Raw genomic sequence first — 22,329 nt, 5'->3', positions numbered from 1 at the left:
GTAGATTAAGCCGAAAAATCAAAGTACATCTGATAAAAGATTATAGACTTTTAAACACTAAAGTGTCTTCTTCAGTCGGTTCAATTATGTTTTGCAAACGATTTTGAACTACACTGGTCATTAAAGACGCTCAAGTTCATGTTTAAACCAGATGCTCCGCAGGGCGTAGCTTTATACGACCGCAGAGGTTGAACCCTGAACGGTTGGGGCAAGTATGGACACAACATTCAAGCTGGATTCAGCTCTAAATTTGGATTGTGATTAAATAGTTGACACAGCATAGGTTTCTGACACAGAATGAATGTGTTCTAATGAACTTAAAATTTTTGTTTTCTCTTAGAGCAATTCACTATGCTGTTGAATATTAATCCTCTCAAAACAAGAATGTGTCCTCAGTACACGAATGCCCCACTCGCACTATCATTTTCCATGTTCAGTGGACCGTGAAATTGGGGTAAAAACTCTAATTTGGCATTAAAATTAGAAAGATCATATCATAGGGGACATGTGTACTAAGTTTGAAGTCGATTGGACTTAAACTTCATCAAAAACTACCTTGACCAAAAACTTTAACCTGAAGCGGGACAGACGGACGGACGAACGGACGGACGAACGAACGGACAGACGGACGGACGGACGGACGCACAGACCAGAAAACATAATGCCCCTCTACTATCGTAGGTGGGGCATAAAAATGTTTGAAGAAATTTTCTTTTTTATTTATGAAATTTCAAATGAGAAAAATTGAACCCAATTTTTTTAATCACATCCCCCTTTCCCTTATTCCAAAACTAATCTCAATTAAAATTTCTAATGGAGTTTGCAACAATAACTACTCATTTAAATACATCATAAAATATTAAGATGTAAAAAAAACTGCTTGTTATCACTGAATGTTATTTATTATAATTTATCAGTTGGTAGTAAAAAGTGAATATACATTGTATATTGTATATAACAAAGATTTAAGTTGATTCTGGACAAAGAAAGATAACTCCAATTAAAAAAAAATCTTGCTATTGCACAATATTTTGCAATTAGATATTTCTTGCTTACTATTCTGGACAAAGAAAGATAACTCTAATAAAAAAAAATTGCTATTTCACAATATTGTGCAATTAGATATTTCTTGCCATTGCGCAATACTGTGCAATTGAAAAGACTTGCTATTGCACAATACTTGATATAATAATTTTAGATCCTGATTTGGACCAACTTGAAAACTGGGCCTATAATAGAAAATCTAAGTACATTTTTGGATTCAGCATATCAAAGAACCCCAAGATTTCAATTTTTGTTGAAATCAGACTAAGTTTTATTTTGGACCCTTTGGACTTTAGTGTAGACCAATTTGAAAACAGGACCAAAAATGAAGAATCTACATACACAGTTAGATTTGGTATATCAAAGAACCCCATTTATTCAATTTTTGATGAAATCAAACAAAGTTTAATTTTGGACCCCGATTTGGACCAACTTGAAAACTGGGCCAATAATCAAGAATCTAAGTACATTTTTAGATTCAGCATATCAAAGAACCTAACTGATTCATTTTTTGTCAAAATCAAACTAAGTTTAATTTTGGACCCTTTGGACCTTAATGTAGACCAATTTGAAAACGGGACCAAAAGTTAAGAATCTACATACACAGTCATGACAGTTAGATTCGGCATATCAAAGAACCCCAATTATTCAATTTTGATGAAATCAAACAAAGTTTAATTTTGGACCCTTTGGGCCCCTTATTCTGTTGGGACCAAAACTCCCAAAATCAATACCAACCTTCCTTTTATGGTCATAAACCTTGTGTTTAAATTTCATAGATTTCTATTTACTTATACTAACGTTATGGTGCGAAAACCAAGAAAAATGCTTATTTGGGTCCCTTTTTGGCCCCTAATTCCTAAACTGTTGGGACCTAAACTCCCAAAATCAATACCAACCTTCCTTTTGTAGTCATTAACATTGTGTTTAAATTTCATTGATTTCTATTTACTTAAACTAAAGTTATTGTGCGAAAACCAAGAATAATGCTTATTTGGGCCCTTTTTTGGCCCCTAATTCCTAAACTGTTGAAACCTAAACTCCCAAAATCAATCCCAACCGTTCTTTTGTGGTCATAAACCTTGTGTCAAAATTTCATAGATTTCTATTAACTTAAACTAAAGTTATAGTGCGAAAACCAAGAAAATGCTTATTTGGGCCCTTTTTGGCCCCTAATTCCTAAAATGTTGGGACCAAAACTCCCAAAATCAATACCAACCTTCCTTTTGTGGTCATAAACCTTGTGTTAAAATTTCATAGATTTCCATTCACTTTTACTAAAGTTAGAGTGCGAAAACTAAAAGTATTCGGACGCCGGACGACGACGACGACGACGACGACGACGACGACGCCGACGCCAACGTGATAGCAATATACGACGAAAAAATTTTCAAATTTTGCGGTCGTATAAAAATTTATCAAATATTTTATAACACATTACTTACAGATGTTGTTTTTTCTAAGATAGGTGGCTGCATTCGTGTGCAGTCTCAAACTTTAAATATGGTATGCTTTATCATTAAATACACCATATATTTATAAATTATGACTCAACACAAGTGCAGACACGCCTAACAATTTTACGGGGTCTCTCTTGGCCTACTCTATTCTGATATGTCTGTATATAACTACAATTTACAGTCTAATCAACCATGTTTAATCCTCATCATTCTGTTGAATCTGAATATTACCAGTCAGAAGACAATATCAGGGGCAATTTCAATAGTTCCCTTGAATTTATACACAGGAATTAGCCAAGCGAAGGGAATGATATAAGGTTCAGTTATATAAAATCAACTTAAAAATATTGTAACTAATTTTTCTTCTGAAATAGTTTTTTAAAGAGTGTTGTAACTTTTCCTTGTTTCTGCTCTTCAACTTCCTCATGTTGAGTGTATGTTTTCACTCCAACCGTTTTAATGATTTCCTCCAAACATCTAGTGCCTCTTCCGACACTTACCAGAGCTTGGACCAATACACGTATGGTTGGCCTCACTTTCTTATCTGTTCTCCACTGGAATAATATTTCTTTACATTGAGCAACTAAATTTCTCCCATTGTTGTACTGAATGGTGTCTAATGCTGTAATAGGTAATCCTAATTCTATACCCAGTTGGAAGGATACAACACCAAGTACTTGTGCTAGTTCATCAAGTATTTCATCTGTTGGTATTAAATCCAAGTTTTCTTCACTAATATCTGTAAACATAGCAATCATTACATTGCAACAAACACATAAAATAGAAATATCAACTGTGTGTCACACGAATTTATCAACATAAACAACTACATGAACCGTCTATAAAGGACAACTCAAGTCAACATTGACCGTCTATAAAGACCACTCAAGTAAACATGGACCATCTATAAAAGACCACTCAAGTCAACATGGACCGTCTATAAAGACCAATAAAGTCAACATGGACCGTCTATAAAGGACAACTCAAGTCAACATTGACCGTCTATAAAAACCACTCAAGTAAACATGGACCATCTATAAAAGACCACTCAAGTCAACATGGACCGTCTATCAAGACCACTCAAGTCAACATGGACCGTCTATAAAGACCACTTAAGTCAACATGGACCGTCTATAAAGACCACTCAAGTCAACATGGACCGTCTATAAAGACCACTTAAGTCAACATGGACCGTCTATAAAGACCACTCCAGTCAACATGGACTGTCGATAAAGATCACTCAAGTTAACATGGACCATATATAAAATTTCTCAAGTCAACATGGACCATCTATAAAGACCACTCAAGTTAACATGGACCGTCTATAAAAGACCACTGAAGTTAACATGGATCATCTATAAAAGACCACTCAAGTAAACATGGACTGTCTATAAAAGACCCTTCAAGTTAACATGGACTGTCTATAATAGACCACTCAAGTTAACATGGACCATATATAAAGACCTCTCAAGTCAACATGGACCATCTATAAAGACCACTGAAGTTAACATGGACCGTCTATAAAAGACCACTGAAGTCAACATGAACCGTCTATGAAAGTTTCACTCAAGTTAACATGGACTGTCTATAAAAGACCACTCAAGTCAACATGGACCGTCTATTAAAGACCACTTAAGTCAACATGAACCGTCTATAAAAGACCCCTCAAGTCAACATGTACCGTCTATAAAGACCACTCAAGTCATCATGAACCGTCTATAAAGACCACTCAAGTCAACATGGACCATCTATAAAGACCACTCAAGTCAACATGGACTGTCTATAAAGACCACTCAGATCAACATGAACCGTCTATAAATACCACTCAAGTCAACATGGACCATATATGAAGACCACTCGAGTCAACATGAACCGTCTATAAATACCACTCAAGTCAACTTGGACCATCTATAAAGACCACTCGAGTCAACATGAACCGTTTATAAAGACCACTCATGTCAACATGGACCTTCTACAAAAGACCACTCAAATCAACATGGACCATCTATAAAAGACCATTAAAGTCAACATCGACCATTTATAAAACCACTCAAGTCAACATGGAATTAATTATCAAGGTACCAGGATTATAATTTAGTACGCCAGATGCGCGTTTCGTCTAAATAAGACTCACAGAACATCTATAAAAACCACTCAAGTCAACATGGACCGTCTATAAAAGACCACTCAAGTCAACATGGACCATCTATAAATACCACTGAAGTCAACTTGGACCGTGTAAAAAAAGACCACTGAAGTCAACATGAACCGTCTATAAAAGACCACTCAAGTTAACATGGACCATCTATAAAAGACAACTGAAGTCAATATGAACCGTTTATTGAAGACCACTAAAGTCAACATGAACCATCTAGAAAATATCACTGAAGTCAACATGAACAGGCTATAAAATACCACACAAGTCAACATGGACCATCTATAAAAGACAACTCAAGTCAACATGAACCGTCTATATAAGACCACTCAAGTCAACATGGACCATCTATAAAAGACAACTAAAGTCAACATGGACCATCTATAAAGACCTCTGAAGTCAACATGGACCGTATAAATAAGACCACTTAAGTCAACATGAACCTTCTATAACAAGAGTGCACATACTGAAATGTCTCGCCTTCTTTACTAATCATTGATATTATGTTGATACTCCTAAATATAAAGCTTTATTTCGACTGTCACATAAATTAACATGAACCATGAAAATGAGGTCAAGGTCAGTTGAACCATATGCCAGGCAGACATGTACAGCTAACAATGTTTTCATACAACAAATATAGTTGACCTATTGCTTATAGTTAAAGAAAATAGACCAAAACACAACCAGGTGCTCCCAGGCGCAGCTTTATACGACCGCAGAGGACGAACCCTGAACAGTTGGGGCAAGTATGGACAAAACATTCAAGCGTGATACAGCTCTGAATTTGGATTGTGATCAAATTTTTGACATTACATGGTTTTTTTTACACAAAACAAATGTCAAGATTTTAAAAATCAATTAAAGATTTCTTCTTATTTAAATCTAAAATTAAATAGTTGACACAGCATAGGTTTCTGACACAGAATGAATGTGGTCTAATGAACTTAAAAGTTTTTTTTTTGCCTTTGAGCAATTCACTATGCTGTTGAATATTAATCCTCTCAAAAAAATGTTTGAAGAATTTTATTTTTTATTTATGAAATCTGAAATGAGAAAAATTTAAACCCCCCCCCCCTTTTTTTCACATCCCCGTTTCCCTTTTTCCAAAACTGATATCAATTCAAATTTCTAATGGAGTTTGCAACAATAACTACTCTTTTAAATACATCATAAAATATTAAAATGTAAAATAAAGTGCTTGTTATCACTGAATGGTAAAGATTGGTTGGTAGTAAAAGTGAATATACATTGTTTATTGTATAAAACAATAAAAAAAACTTCATCAGTAACATTTTATATTGGCAAATTTCCAATGAAGTTATTTACATAAAGTTATTGGCAAATAAAAATAGAAAATGACATCATAGTCATGTCTGGCAAATTTCCAACATACATTATCTAAAACATTTTAGATAAGATAAGGAAAAAAAGCTTCATCAGCAACATTTTATATTGGCAAATTTCCAATGAAGTTATTTACATAAAGTTATTGGCAAATAAAAATAGAAAATGACATCGTAGTCATGTCTGGCAAATTTCCAACATATATTATCAACTACTATTCTATACAAAGAAAGATAACTCCAATTGAAAATTAATTGCTATTGCACAATATTGTGCAATTAGATATTTCTTGCTATTGTGCAATACTGTGCAATTGAAAATTTCTTGCTATTGCACAATACTTGATATGGAATCCTGATTTGGACCAACTTGAAAACTGGGCCAATAATCAAAAATCAAAGTACATATTTAGATAAAGCATATCAAATAAGCCCAAGAATTTAATTTTTGTTAAAATCAAACTTAATTTAATTTTGGACCCTTTGGACCTTATATAGACCAATTTGAAAACTGGACCAAAAATTAAGAATCTACATACACAGTTAGATTTGGCATATCAAAGAACCCATTTATTCAATTTTTGATGAAATCAAACAAAGTTTAATTTTGGACCCCCATTTGGACCAACTTGAAAACTAGGCCAATAATTAAAAATCTAAGTACATTTTTAAATTCAGCATATCAAAGAACCCCAAGGATTCAATTTTTGTTAAAATCAAACTAAGTTTAATTTTGGACCCTTTGGACCTTAATGTAGACCAATTTTAAAACGGGACCAAAAATTAAGAATCTACATACATAGTTAGATTCGGCATATCAAAGAACACCAATTATTCAATTTTTGATGAAATCACACAAAGTTCAATTTTGGACCCTTTGGGCCCCTTATTCCTAAACTGTTAGGACCAAAACTCCCAAAATCAAACCCAACCTTCCTTTTATGGTCATAAACCTTGTGTTTAAATTTCATAGATTTCTATTTACTTATACTAAAGTTATTGTGCGAAAACCAAGAATAATGCTTATTTGGGCCCTTTTTTGGCCCTTAATTCCTAAACTGTTGGAACCAAAACCCCCAAAATCAATCCCAACCTTCCTTTTGTGGTCATAAACCTTGTGTCAAAATTTCATAGATTTCTATTTACTTATACTAAAGTTATTGTGCGAAAACCAAGAATAATGCTTATTTGGGCCCTTTTTTGGCCCTTAATTCCTAAACTGTTGGAACCAAAACCCCCAAAATCAATCCCAACCTTCCTTTTGTGGTCATAAACCTTGTGTCAAAATTTCATAGATTTCTATTCACTTAAACTAAAGTTATAGTGCGAAAACCAAGAAAATGCTTATTTGGGCCCTTTTTGGCCCCTAATTCCTAAAATATTGGGACCAAAACTTCCAAAATCAATACCAACCTTCCTTTTGTGGTCATAAACCTTGTGTTAAAATTTCATAGATTTCCATTCACTTTTACTAAAGTTAGAGTGCGAAAACTTAAAGTATTCGGACGACGGACGACGACGCCGACGCCAACGTGATAGCAATATACGACGAAAATTTTTTCAAATTTTGCGGTCGTATAAAAACTTAACACTGAGCAATAAACCGTGAAAACCAGGTCAATGCCAAATAAAACCTGCACGACTGACAAATAGATCATAATATATTTCCATACGCCAAATATAGCTGACCTATAGTATTAGATAAAAAGACCAAAACTCAAAAACTTAACTTTGACTTCTGAACCATGAAAATGAGGTCAAGGTCAGATGACATCTGCCCGCTAGACATGTACACCTTACAATCATTTCATACAACAAATATAATAAATCTATTGCATAAAGTATGAGAAAAACAGACCAAAACACAAAAACTTAACTATAACCACTGAACATGAGGTCAAGGTCAGATGACACCTGCCAGTTGGACATGTACACCTTACAGTTCTTCCATACACCGAATATACTAGACCTATTGCTTATAGTATCTGAGATATGGACTTGACCACCAAAACTTAACCTTGTTCACTGATCCATGAAATGAGGTCGAGGTCAAGTGAAAACTGTCGGACAGACATGAGGACCTTACAAGGTACGCACATACTAAATATAGTTATCCTATTACCTATAGTAAGAGAAAATTATACATTACAAAAAATCTGAACTTTTTTTTTCAAGTGGTCACTGAACCTATGAAAATGAGGTCAAGGACATTGGACATGTGACTGACGGAAACTTCGTAACATGAGGCATCTATATACAAAATATGAAGCATCCAGGTCTGCCACCTTCTAAAATATATAGCTTTTAAGAAGTGAGCTAACACCGCCGCCGTCGGATCACTATCCCTATGTCGAGCTTTCTCCAACAAAAGTTGCAGGCTCGACAAAAATCCACTCAAACCAACATGGACCATATATAAAAGACAACTCAAGTCAACATGGACCATCTTTAAAAAAACACTTAAGTCAACATGGACCGTCTATAAAGACCACTCAAGTCAACATGAACTGTCTACAAAAGACCACTTAAGTCAACATGGACCATTTATAAAGACCACTCAAGTCAACATGGACCGTTTATAAAAGACCACTCAAGTCAACATGGACCATCTATAAAGACCACACAAGTCAACATGGACCTTCTATTGAAGACCACTCAAGTCAACATGGACCATCTAGAAAAGATCACTGAAGTCAACATGGTTCATCTATTATGACCACCTTTACTGTACAAAAAGTCAACCCGGTCCATCTATACCGTCTACTTGAACTGTTCACAGTAATTTACGCTGGAAAGAATAAAGTTTTGAAATTAGAAAAAGCAAAAGAGTTTCTATGGCTTTTCAGAAACATTTCTTCAATAATGGAACACATTTGTTCATTTAAATTATAGAAAATTATGTAGGAATTTATTGACTTGGTTCAGCATTTTTTAATATATTTTCCTTCCTAATTGTGATGTACAATGTATATAGAATTTTTCTTAGTCATCAAATTTAATAAATTAATGCAAAAAAAAAAAAATAGAAAATAAGAAAATGATTGCCATATGTTACAAGTGATCTTTTAAGTTAATTTTCAAATTCCACATATATGTGAATGTTAATCAAAGATTGATTCAGGCAATATAAGGTCTGTTTGTCACATGATAAAACATATTTTTGTCACATGATATAACATCTGTTTGTCATGTGATATAACATATCTTTGTCACGTGATATAACATCTGTTTGTCACGTGATATAACATATGTTTTTCACGTGATATAACATATATTTTTCACGTGATATAATGTATGTTTGTAATATGTTATACGACCTATTTGTCACATGATATAATATCTATTTGTCTCATGATATAACATCTGTTTGTCACTTTATATAACATATTTTTGTCACGTGATATAACATCTGTTTGTCACATGATATAACATCTGTTTGTCACTTTATATAACATATGTTTGTCTCGTGATATAACATCTGTTTGTCACATGATATAGCATCTGTTTTTCACATGATATAACATTTGTTTGTCACATGATCAAAGCCTAAACTAATATTTAATTGTTTAGATTTTATCCTCTTCATTGTTAGTTTGAGTCTTGAGGAGGGAGACAGCTATTAGTTAATGCATCATTAATTAGGTAACATATATCTTGCATTGATAACAATTGAGGAGGAAGACAGCTATCAGTTAATGCATCATTAATTAGGTAACATATATCTTGCATTGATAACAATTGAGGAGGAAGACAGCTATCAGTTAATGCATAATTAATTAGGTAACATATATCTTGCATCGATAACAATTGAGGAGGAAGACAGCAATCAGTTAATGCATAATTAATTAGGTAATATATATCTTGCATTGATAACAATTGAGGTGGAAGACAGCTATCAGTTAATGCATCATTAATTAGGTAACATATATCTTGCATTGATAACAATTGAGGAGGAAGACAGCTATTAGTTAATGCATAATTAATTAGGTAACACATATCTTGCATTGATAATAATTTAGGAGGAAGACAGCTATCAGTTAATGCATAATTAATTAGGTAACATATATCTTGCATTGATAACAATTGAGGAGGAAGACAGCTATCAGTTAATGCATAATTAATTAGGTAACATATATCTTGCATTGATAACAATCGAAGAGGAAGACAGCTATCAGTTAATGCATAATTAATTAGAAAACATATATCTTGCATTGATGACAATTGAGGAGGAAGACAGCTATTAGTTAATGCATAATTAATTAGGTAACATATATCTTGCATGGAGAACAATTGACGAGGAAGACAGCTATTAGTTAATGCATCATTAACTAGGTAACATATATCTTGCATTAATAACAATTGAGGAGGAAGACAGCTATTAGTAAATAATTCAATTTTGGATGTAACGCGTCTTCTGATTGGCTGACGTTATTTTGTTATGAGCCCATAGAAATAATATAGTCATGTGACCGTGACGTCATCAACGTTTTTTCATGGTTTTCTACGGTTTTAAATGAAATTTAGAATTAAAATATAAGAAATGGCTGTAATATTTTTTCTGTCTATTCGAAATAACAAAAAATGTGGTGCGCACTGTTAAATAACCCGCTACACGCGTTATTCAGTGTGCACCAAATATTTATGTTATTTCTTCATAGACAGAAAAAATATTACAGTCATTCCATAAATGCATAATAAATTAAGTAACATATATCTTGCATTGATAACAATTGAGGAGGAAGACAGCTATTAGTTAATGCATAATTAATTAGGTAACATATATTTTGCATTGATAACAATTTAAAAAAACACATCTTTGAAGTACATACCACATTGAACTTTTCTGATTCGTTTGACCTACAAAATTAGATTATAATCAAATAGATACTGCACATTCATTGAATATATTTGATAAGCAATTATTTTCGAAAGTGTCAACAGACATTCCTAATTTACAGAATGAGTTGTCTGGGAAAGCTAATCTTCTCTACCAAGCAATATTAATTTTGTATCTAAAAAAGAATCTGATTCAGGAAGATTAATAATACGCAACTGTTCTTTTCGTCTTCTGTAATGGCAAGTCTGTGAAGTGAATTTCAACAGTTTTGGCTCCTGGATCAAATTTATTATCTCACTTACTTATTTTGTCTGTTTGGGTTGCTTACCCAATTTCTGTGTATATAACAGAACAATAAACGCTTATCATAAAAGTTGGAGGTTTATCGAGATATAAAACATGTTTTTTCTATCATTTTCTGTAGACAATGACTGTGCCAAGTCAGGAATATTGCAGTTCTCATGAGTTCGTTTACTTTTTCTGACAAAGGTACTTTACCTGACATAACATATGTGTACAAGTAGTTAGTTTCATTTTTGCTTCTTTACCTAACGAAACATATTATGTAGTTGGTTTCATCTCTGCTACGTTACCTTCAATGAGTACATGTAGCTAGTTTTACCGTGTTAATTTAAATGAAACAACGATATGTAGTTAGTTTCATCTCTGCTACTTTACCTGACACAACATATGTGTAGTACGTTTCATCTCTGTAACTCGACCTGATATAACATATGTGTAGTAAGTTTCAGCTCTGCTTACCTGACACAACATATGTATAGTTGGTTTTTATCTCTTTTACTTTACCCAACACATGTGTCATATGTGTTAATAGTTTAATATCTACTACTTTACCTGACACAACATATGTAAAGTAAGTTTCATCTCTGCTTCTTACTTGACACACCATATATATGGAGTTGTTTTTGATCTCTTTTACTTTACCTGACACAACATATGTGTTGTTAGTTTTACTCTCTGCTACTTTACCTGACACAACATATATGTAGTTAGTGTCATCTCTGTTACTTTATCTGACACAACATATGTGTAATAAGTTTCATCTCTGCTTCTTACCTGACACAACATAAGTGTTGTTAGTTTTATCTCTATTACTTTCCCTGACACACCATATGTTTTGTTAGTTTTATCTCTGCTACTTTACCTGACACAACATATGTGAAGTTAATTTTATCTCTGTTACTTTACCTGACACAACATATGTGTAGTTAATTTTATCTCTGTTACTTTACCTGATACAACATATATGTAGTTAATTTTATCTCTGTTACTTTACCTGACACAACATATGTGTAGTTAATTTTATCTCTGTTACTTTACCTGATACAACATATATGTAGTTAATTGTATCTCTGCTACTTTACCTGACACAACATATATGTAGTAAGTGTCATCTCTGTTACTTTATCTGACACAACATATGTGTAATAAGTTTCATATCTGCTTCTTACCTGACACAACATAAGTGTTGTTAGTTTTATCTCTATTACTTTCCCTGACACAGCATATGTGTTGTTAGTTTTATCTCTAGTACTTCACCTGACACACCACATGTTTTGTTAGTTTTATCTCTGCTACTTTACCTGACACAACATATGTGTAGTTAATTTTATCTCTGTTACTTTACCTTATACAACATATGTGTTGTTAGTTTCATGTCTGCTTCTTACCTGACACATCCCTATGTGTAGTTAGTTTTATCTCTGTTACTTTATCTGACACAACACATGTGTAGTTAGTTTTATCTTTGTTACTTTATCTGACACAACACATGTGTAGTTAGTTTTATCTCTGTTACTTTACCTGACACAACACATGTGTAGTTAATTTTATCTCTGTTACTTTACCTGATACAACATATATGTAGTTAATTTTATCTCTGTTACTTTACCTGATACAACATATGTGTAGTTAATTTTATCTCTGTTACTTTACCTGACACAACATATGTATAGTTAATTCTATCTCTGTTACTTTACCTGACACAACATATGTGTAGTTAATTTTATCTCTGTTACTTTACCTGATACAACATATATGTAGTTAATTTTATCTCTGCTACTTTACCTGACACAACATATATGTAGTTAGTGTCATCTCTGTTACTTTATCTGACACAACATATGTGTAATAAGTTTCATATCTGCTTCTTACCTGACACAACATAAGTGTTGTTAGTTTTATCTCTATTACTTTCCCTGACACAGCATATGTGATGTTAGTTTTATCTCTGTTACTTCACCTGACACACCACATGTTTTGTTAGTTTTATCTCTGCTACTTTACCTGACACAACATATGTGTAGTTAATTTTATCTCTGTTACTTTACCTGACACAACATATGTGTAGGTAATTTTATCTCTGTTACTTTACCTGATACAACATATGTGTTGTTAGTTTCATGTCTGCTTCTTACCTGACACATCCCTATGTGTAGTTAGTTTTATCTCTGTTACTTTATCTGACACAACACATGTGTAGTTAGTTTTATCTCTGTTACTTTACCTGACACAGCTTATGTGTAGTTATTTTCATCTCTGTTAAAGCTTGTGCTATGTTGCTGAATTTTCCTGACCATTTTTCTCTCCAGTTGACCAGTATTCTATACTTGACAATCTGAATATAATCAGGATTATTCCTTTCAAGTTCATCCCATTCTTGGAAACTCATACCAAGACGTATGGCTAACTCTTTTATGGTGATATCATCACATCCTGATGCAAATCTTTGAAGTTCAATGTCACTCGGTACCTGATTCAAGGCACCTTCTTGTAAACCTGTTTGTGTAAAACAAATAATGTGTATACAGTGTATCCAACATTTAAAGGATACTTGATTATTGTTAAACATAATACGAGTTTGCTTACTCAATTCAGATTTTCTGAGATGAGAGTTCATTTAACAAAGAATAAATAATAACAGAATATGTTTTGTACTGCCCATTACAATAGAAGTTGATGTTCAGCATTTTCATAAAGTACACCATGATTTTAGTATTTACATGCAATAAGACGTATTTGAACTATTGGAATACTCTTAAATTCTAATAAATGATCTACAATTCCGTTATGCACTGTATGTAATTAGGCAGGTTTTATTAAAGAAATAATTCATGAAGGCTTGTATTTAAACTGATTTGATTAGTAAGAATGGCAAATATTTGCCTTCACTTAGACGCGTTGAACCCCCCCCCCCCCAAAAAAAAAAAAAGACTGTGTGATTGACCCATTAGAATAGAAATAATTTATATATAGGGGGTTGAATTTATACTGATGTCACCATGGATTGGCCCTTTATGATAAATATTTCATCACGAGCGCACAGAGGGGTTAAATATCGTCATAAAAGGCAAATCCGTGGTAAAATCAATATAAAGTATAGCACCCATGTATTATTTCTATTCTAATGGGTCAATTACGGCACTTTATTTTGGATTGAAGCGTTTAGGTGGAGGCAAATATTTGCCATTCCCACTAATAAACTCACTTTTAAATTGACGTTAAAGAACGGAGAAAACTGAATTAGTGAGAGAGGTACTAAAGATACCAGAGGACAGTCAAACTCAAAAATCGAAAATAAACTGACAACGCCATGGCTAAAATGAAAAAGACAAACAGACAAACAATAGTACACATGACACAACATATAAAACTAAAGAATAAGCATCACGAACCCCACCACCAAAAACTGGGGTAATCTCAGGTGCTCCGGAAGGGTAAGCAGATCCTGCTCCACATATGGCACCCGTCGTGATGTTCATGTTATAACAAATCCGGGTAATAGTCAGTTCGGTAGGTCACATTCATGATTGCTGATGGAATAGATGTTAATGATTCAGAAAGAGTTTTTGTGGAGCACTTGGAATATCCAGCAATATACCGTTGTTTGTAAGGATACTTATGTAGTTTAGGTATCCAATACCGTTATGGAAGAACCAGTTCTTTAGTTAAAATTCTAAAGAAACATAGAACAGACTTAGGATTATCCAGGATTTCCTCTTTGGTTAGTGTCGTTAGGGTATATGTTGAGTTTCCAAATGAATTGTCAATACCTAATTCGTTTATCAAGCAGTTAATGTTATGAGTTTTACACACAAAAACGATGTTGTCTGAGGCTTTATCTGCGAGGACAACATCATATTTTTCATGGATGTAGGATAAGTGTTTTGCAACATTTGGGTCTTTAAAGATTTCAGTAGCATTGACATTGACAGACCCATTCAGTTTCCTAATTTTGATTTGTATCAACGTTCTCACTGCTTTAATCCATTCGGAAAGAGTGTCTTCGTCTTCCTTCATGCGCTAAGCCCATTGCCTGGCATAATCCTCGACTCAATCCATCAAAATTATGAAATTTTATTTCCAATTGGGACAAAATCCCTAATGCGCCTCGAAATGAGGAACTCACGTGTAAAGAAAAAACCTCTGTGTAGTGATATTTGACATGTTTCTATTTTTTACAAATGACTGAGCTTAACCATTTGTGGTGATTAGGAAAGTAGAGGAACATAGAATAAATGTGTAAAAACTATGGAGCTATTAAATGTGTTCAAAGTATTAAATTTTCAAAGAACTTATTGTGTTAACCAGACGCAGCTTTATACGCCCGCAGAGTTCGAACCCTGAACATTGGGGCAGGTATCAACACAACATTCAAGCTTGATACAGCTCTGAATTTGGATTGGGATTAAATCGTTGACACAACACAGGTTTCTGATACAGAATGAATGTGGTCTTGGAACTTGAACTTACTTTAAATTTTAAATTGAACATTACCTATTATGGTCAAATATCCAAAATCTAAATACATAGTTAGATTCAGCATATCAAAGAACCCCAAGAATTCAATTTTTGATGAAATCAAATAAAGTTCAATTTTGGACCCTTTTGACCTCAATGTGGACCAATCTGATAACCGGGCCCAAACTACAAAAATCTAAATACATGGTTAGATTAAGCATATATCAAAGAACCCCATATATACAATTTTTGTTGAAATCAAACAAAGTTGAATTTTGGACCAACCTGAAGACTGGGCCCATAATAAAAATCATAAGTACATGTTTAGATTCAGCATATCAAAGAACACCAAGGATTCAATTTTTGTTGAAATCAAACAAAGTTTAATTTTGGACCCCAATTTGGACCTACTTGAAAACTGGGCTATGATAAAAAATCTAAGTACATGTTAAGATTCAGTATAGCAAAGAACCCCAAGAATTCATTTTTTGTTAAAATCAAACTTATTTAATTTTAGACCCTTTGGACCTTAATGTAAACCAATTTGAAAATGGGACCAAAAATTAAGAATCTACATACACAGTTAGATTAAGCATATATCAAAGAACCCCATATATACATTTTTTGTTGAAATCAAGCAAAAATTTGGGGCCGTAATTTGGACCAACTTGAAAACTGGGCCTATAATCAAAAATCTAAATACAGGGTTAGATTCAGCATATCAAAGAAGCCCAAGGATTCATTTTTTGTTGATATCAACCAAATTTTAATTTTGGGCCACGATTTGGACCAACTTGAAAACTGGGCCCATAATACAATCAAACAAAGTTTAATTTTGGACCCCAATTTTGACCAACTTGAAAACTGGTCCAATAATAAAAAAAATCTAAGTACATGTTTAGATTCAGCATATCGAAGAACCCAAATTATTCAATTTTTGATAAATTCAAACAAAGTTTAATTTTGGACCCTTCGGGCCCCTTATTCCTAAACTGTTGGGACTAAAACTCCTAAAATCAATCCCAACCTTCCTTTGATGGTTATAAACCTTGTGTTTGAATTTCCTAGATTTCTATTTACTTATACTTAAGTTATGGTGCGAAAACCAAGAAAAATGCTTATTTGGGCCCCTTTTTGGCCCCTAATTCCTAAACTGTTGGGACTTCAGATCCCCAAATCAATCCAAACCTTCCTTTTTGTGTTCAAAAACCTTGTGTTTAAATTTCATTGATTTCTATTTACTTATACTACTCAAGAACTACTTATTGGAAATACACAATTCTTTCACAGAGTTAAGTTTGATTATGATAATTATCAAATTCATTGCTATTTTCCACTTATATCACATGTTTTGCACAAGTGCAATCAGGAGGTTTAGACTTGAAGTCGTCAATATTGAGATCCTGAAAAACATGTTTGTAATTGAAAAGGTTTGTTACCATATGTTTGGTATATGTATAAGAAATGATTGGTCAGACTGATCTTTGAAATAAGGAGGTATTTTTGATCAAATTAATTTAGATGAAGGATATTGCTTAAGTTGACGCCATCGAGACGTTTAATTTGTTGGCAAAGGAAAGATTAAGAAAATGTCTTTTCTTTTTTTCACATTTTCCATTACGAACTGGTTTGAAAAGTCTGTGATTTGCAATATTCGAAATGATAGCTGTAAGTTTGTATTGGTTTAAATGAGGGTTTGTAGCAGTGGTTTCCAAACTTAAATTGAACAGAGAATGAAGTTTTGAAAGGGGTAATGAATCAAGTTTTGTGCGAATGTGATGAATACCTAACCGTTTTTGTATAAATGGCAGCAAGTCATTAATAGAGACATCATACAGAGTAGATTATGTATAATGATGATGACCATGACTGCGTCTACGTCGAGGAGTACAGTTGAAAATATTCATGACATTCACAGAGCTACACGAAGGAATATATATAATACCTATACCATCAATTTTGTCACTGGAACCATATGGTGTCGCAGTTCCCAACTGTCTAATTAAGTTGTCATCTTTTTGTCTATCGAGAGACGTTGCAAGATGAGGATTGTTTGAGTTGTGGTATATTTTTTTCGATAATGCGAACTGTAATAGTAACGATGGAATGCTCAGACTGATTAAAATGCTGATAAAATACGTCGTTTGCATTGAGGTTAATTCCTGATCTATGACTGCACATACGTTTGTATAGCCTTCATTCCGTTTCACCGAAGTATACCAATCCGCAAAAGTTACACTCTTATCTGTAGACAACATTTATCGCTTTACAATTCAAATCATCGTAACTTCTGGTAAAATATGACTTCTTAGTAAAATTTCTATAGTGAATTGAGCATCTGTTATTAAAATGTCACAAGTTTTGCAGCCTTTGGTCTCATATTTCCAAACAGTGTTGTTCAGAGTCATCAAAATCCAAAATATCTTAAAAGGGAACTGAACATGGCTGTATATGTGTTATATTGCTATTGTGACTATAATGATGATTTGAATGAGTCATGTTTGAGATATTAGACATGTCTGGTAATGAGGGGACACCTGCCGTATCAGAAGACCCTGTGTCCATGGTGACGTCTGTTTCTTACCTTTTTTTACTGGGCGACGTCTGAACAAGTATCCTGTTAGATCTTCGTAAATTCATGAAATTTTGTTACTGGGCGGATGATGTCTTCGCGAAACAAAATTTTCACCAGCAGAGACACCGACCAGAAGATACCAGAAGGACAACTCATAAATCGAAAATAAACTGACAACCCTATGGATTAATATAAAAAAAAAAACCAGACAAACAATTGTACACACGACACAATATAGAAAACTAAAGAATAAGCAACACGAACCCCATCGAAAACTCGAGGTGATCTCATGTGCTTAGCATGTTGACGCACTGGTCTCGTTTCTAAGTTAATTGCATTATGTTAGTCTTTGTTGACCTTGGTCTTGGTTGATTTCCAAAATTTTCACATCGATACACTACTGACATTTTTATTCGTCAGTTTATAAAGACAAAACAAAACCTTTCCAGAAGTAAAGACGAAGAAGCTCTTTATTATACATCACAACCAAGACAGGGCCTTGTATGATGAAACCCATGCTAAACGGGGGGAATGGGGTGGGGGGGAGGGGGCTGTTAGATTGTGCAGGACAAACATACATATATTTTTTTTTCTGAAAAGAGACATTACTTATATTGCCTCATTTTATGAGAGGGCTACGCTTTCTGCACGATGTGATCGTTCCTATAGTTGCCTATTGCAAGGCAACATCTCTGTTCTTATCAAACAAACCACAGTCAAAATCCATGTCCTTTATCTGAGTCAATCAATTGCAGACTTACCTATTTGATTTATAATCAATCTGTTCTCGTCCTTAATACGCGTGAAACATTTGCTACTAAACACAAACAAACAACAATCAGTAAATCAAGCATATCCTTTTTCTCTGTTCCATACATCTTCGCTAGCCAAGGGTCATGATCCACTTCAATCCTCTCCACCCTTGGCGGACTGAGATAGAATTTCGGAGACACAAGGTTATTATTTTCTCTGGTTGCATGATCAAGTGTAAATGTAGAAGGTGTATGTATTGCCACGTGCTTATTTTGCAACAAGTCTTTACATCCCTAAACATACAATTACATCTAGTGACAATCTGAATGTTTTAATCAACTTATAGAAGTTCCTGTGTATGTTTCTTGCACACATACATGAATGTCAACGGATCTTTTCGTTTTCTGCTTTACCAAGTGTTTAGTATCTAGACGCTACCGTGTTTTTACCTCAAAATTGAAGAGTTCAAGTGCAACCATTGGTCAAGAATAATGTATTCGAAATGGGTGTGACTTAAATCTACTGATTGATGGCGCAATATTGTTATCACAAATGTTGGCTTAATCTGCCAAGGGTGGATAGGAGGGAGGTGGATCGTAACCCTTGGCTAGCGAAGATGTGTTCCATATTACAAACTTCTGTTTTGAATCTAGATTTTCTAAAAATCATTTTGTAAATTTTGTTCTATCAGAATATCTTGTCATTTTACCATCATGACAACATGGACAAGAAATTAAAAAAATTACAATCTGAAATACAGAGTGAGTACATACTCAGCATACTTTCAACGCAAAAAAAGAACATATTATAGACGTACACTGACAAACCTGTTATTAGAAGCATACTATTAATTTGACCAAAGTTTTTCGGGTGGGGGGGGGGGTGGGGGGGGGGGGGTAAGATATATTCGTTTTAATTATGTGTATCATAAAATAGTTTTTTTCATCAATTTACACCAGAAAGTTAACAGGCAGTTTTTTTTTCATTTTGAAATTTCAGTGATTTGAAAAAATGACTATAAAATTGAGAATGGAAATGGGGAATGTGTCAAAGAGACAACAACCCGACCATAGAACAGACAACAGCAGAAGGTCACCAATAGGTCTTCAATGCGAGAAATTCCTGCACCTGAAGGCGCCCATAACAAATATATATACTAGTTCAGTGATGATGAACGCTATACTAAACTCCAAATTTTACACAAGAAACTAAAATTAAAAATAATAGAAGACTAACAGACGTCAGACGCTCCTGACTTTGGGCAGGCGCAAAAATTAATGCGGCGGGGTTAAACATGTTTATGAGATCTCAACCCACCCCTATACGGCTAGCCAATGTAGAAAAGTAAACGCATAACAATACGCACATTAAAATTCAGGTCAAGAGAATTCCGAGTCTGATGTCAAAAAAATGTAACAAGTGAAAATAAACAAAATGACAATAATACATAAATAACAACAGACTACTATCAGTTAATTGACATGCCAGCACTAGACTTCAATTAAACTGGTTGAAAGATTATGTCTTCATTATATGAATGTCAGGCACAATCCCTCCCGTTAGGGGTTTAGTATCATACCATTCTTACATATATGAGAAGACCATAACCCATGTCATACCAATAACTGTTTTTTGAATAAATGTGCTTAGTTCCGATGCAAAGACCCTATAAGAGAATCAATATTAAAGCCAAAATATGTTATCTTTAATGACCTGACAACAGTATCGTAACTATATCCCTTCTTAATAAGTCTATCTAAAGGTTTTGTTAGCTTCTGAGGTGAATACTGACATTTTTGTGCTTTATAAAGAATATTACCATAAAGGATTGGATGTGAAATACCTGAAGGTATAAGAAGTCTGCATGTTGAGTTATATTTACGAATGATGTCGTTGTGTGATGATAAAAATTAGTAAATGTTTTGACTAGTTTGTGATATCGAAAACCCTGATGTAATAATTTTTCAGTAATACATAAATTTCGCTTCTTAAAATCTAAAACGTTGATCCATACAAGGGAACGTCACCATCTAAAATGGATAATTAACGATAAGAAATGAAAAATTATCTCTTATATCATAAATTTTAGTATTAAGCTTTCCTTTAATGATATAGATATGAAGATCGAGGAAAGGGCAGTGGTCATTGTTAGCATTAGCTTTATTCAAAATAAGTTCAACAGGATATATTTCTTTAGTAAACCTACTGGAGTCGTCATTATTGAGAGCCAGTATATCATCCAAATATCTAAAAGTATTATTAAATTTTTGTATCAGATGTTGTTTCGATGGGTCTTTGCTGATTTTTGTCATAAATTGTAACTCAAAGCAATGCAAAAACAGGTCCGCAATAAGGGGTGCACAGTTAGTCCCCATTGAAATTCCGATAACCTGACGATATACAGAATCTCTAAAGCAAACAAAAATGTTATCGAGTAAAAATTCAAGTGCAGATATAGTATCAAAGCATGTCCAATTGACAAAGTTCTTTTGTTTATTGCTACTAAAAATAACCTAAAAGAGTTTGAACATATATATTCACATTCTGATTTTTTAAATGCCCATATCATTAGGTGTGTGAAATTTTTCTTAATGAGAATGCAAGGCAGTGTGGTATATAGGGTAGAAAAATCAAAACTTTGAACAGATTCAAAATCACCAATATAAGCATGTAATTTATCAAGTACTTACAACGAGTTTTTGACACTCCAAAAGTAATTCTTAATATTTATATAAAATCCCTTGCAACATGTGCAAGGTTCGAAATTTACAAATTGACTTAATAATTAGTCATTTTACAAAATGCTTAATTTTAAAATTTGATGAGAAATAATAATCCAAATAGTCAGGGTTGCAAACAAATGTTTGTGATGGTAATAGTTCAGAATTACATTTATAAATATCGCATGTGCTAAATGTTGTTCTGATCTAATCATAAACTTAGCCTCATGTTGTCTCATTGACACTTATATCACATCTTCCTATATAGCTTATATATGTTTTACATTATTGTTTCTTATCTTGTAGTATTTATCTTAAAAAATATCTGACCCACTAGAAAACCTTACATTTTAGATATTTGATTTATAGAATATGATTGAATATCTATTATTCAAAAATGTTTTGTATTGAATAACTATAATGCTCAGTTTGGTAAAAATCACTAAATGTTTTTACCTTGACAGTCCATTTCACATTGTTCTTTTGTCTGAAAAAAAAATCGTGGTGGTAATAAATTTATCAATAAAAAATCATGGGTTGTATCTTAAAGCATGGGGAACTCAGCGGTGAAACCCTTAATGTTTAATGTATTTACAAAATTTCATACAATATTTTAGCCCCTCCAACACTTTTGCATATAATTCACGGCAAGGCTTCAAAGGATGTAATTTGTAAAGT

The 22,329-nt window shown here is 33.4% G+C and overlaps 1 protein-coding gene across 1 annotated transcript in view; it reads right to left on the bottom strand.

The window, feature by feature from the left end:
- Positions 1-22,329, bottom strand: part of LOC139483499 (uncharacterized) — a 66,023-nt gene continuing 43,694 nt past the window's right edge. The window contains exons 10-13 of the mRNA XM_071267520.1: positions 22,108-22,138; positions 13,370-13,641; positions 10,835-10,862; positions 1-3,243 (exon numbers count right to left, since the gene is read on the bottom strand). Coding sequence (XP_071123621.1) covers positions 2,858-3,243; positions 10,835-10,862; positions 13,370-13,641; positions 22,108-22,138 — 717 coding nt within the window. The 3' untranslated portion in view covers positions 1-2,857. The remainder of the gene's footprint in view (positions 3,244-10,834; positions 10,863-13,369; positions 13,642-22,107; positions 22,139-22,329) is intronic.

The sequence above is a fragment of the Mytilus edulis genome, chromosome 7, assembly GCF_963676685.1.
Source record: "Mytilus edulis chromosome 7, xbMytEdul2.2, whole genome shotgun sequence".
Taxonomy (NCBI): domain Eukaryota; kingdom Metazoa; phylum Mollusca; class Bivalvia; order Mytilida; family Mytilidae; genus Mytilus; species Mytilus edulis.
The sequence above is the reverse complement of the archived record's forward strand: the minus strand, read 5'-3'. Positions and strand labels throughout refer to the sequence as shown.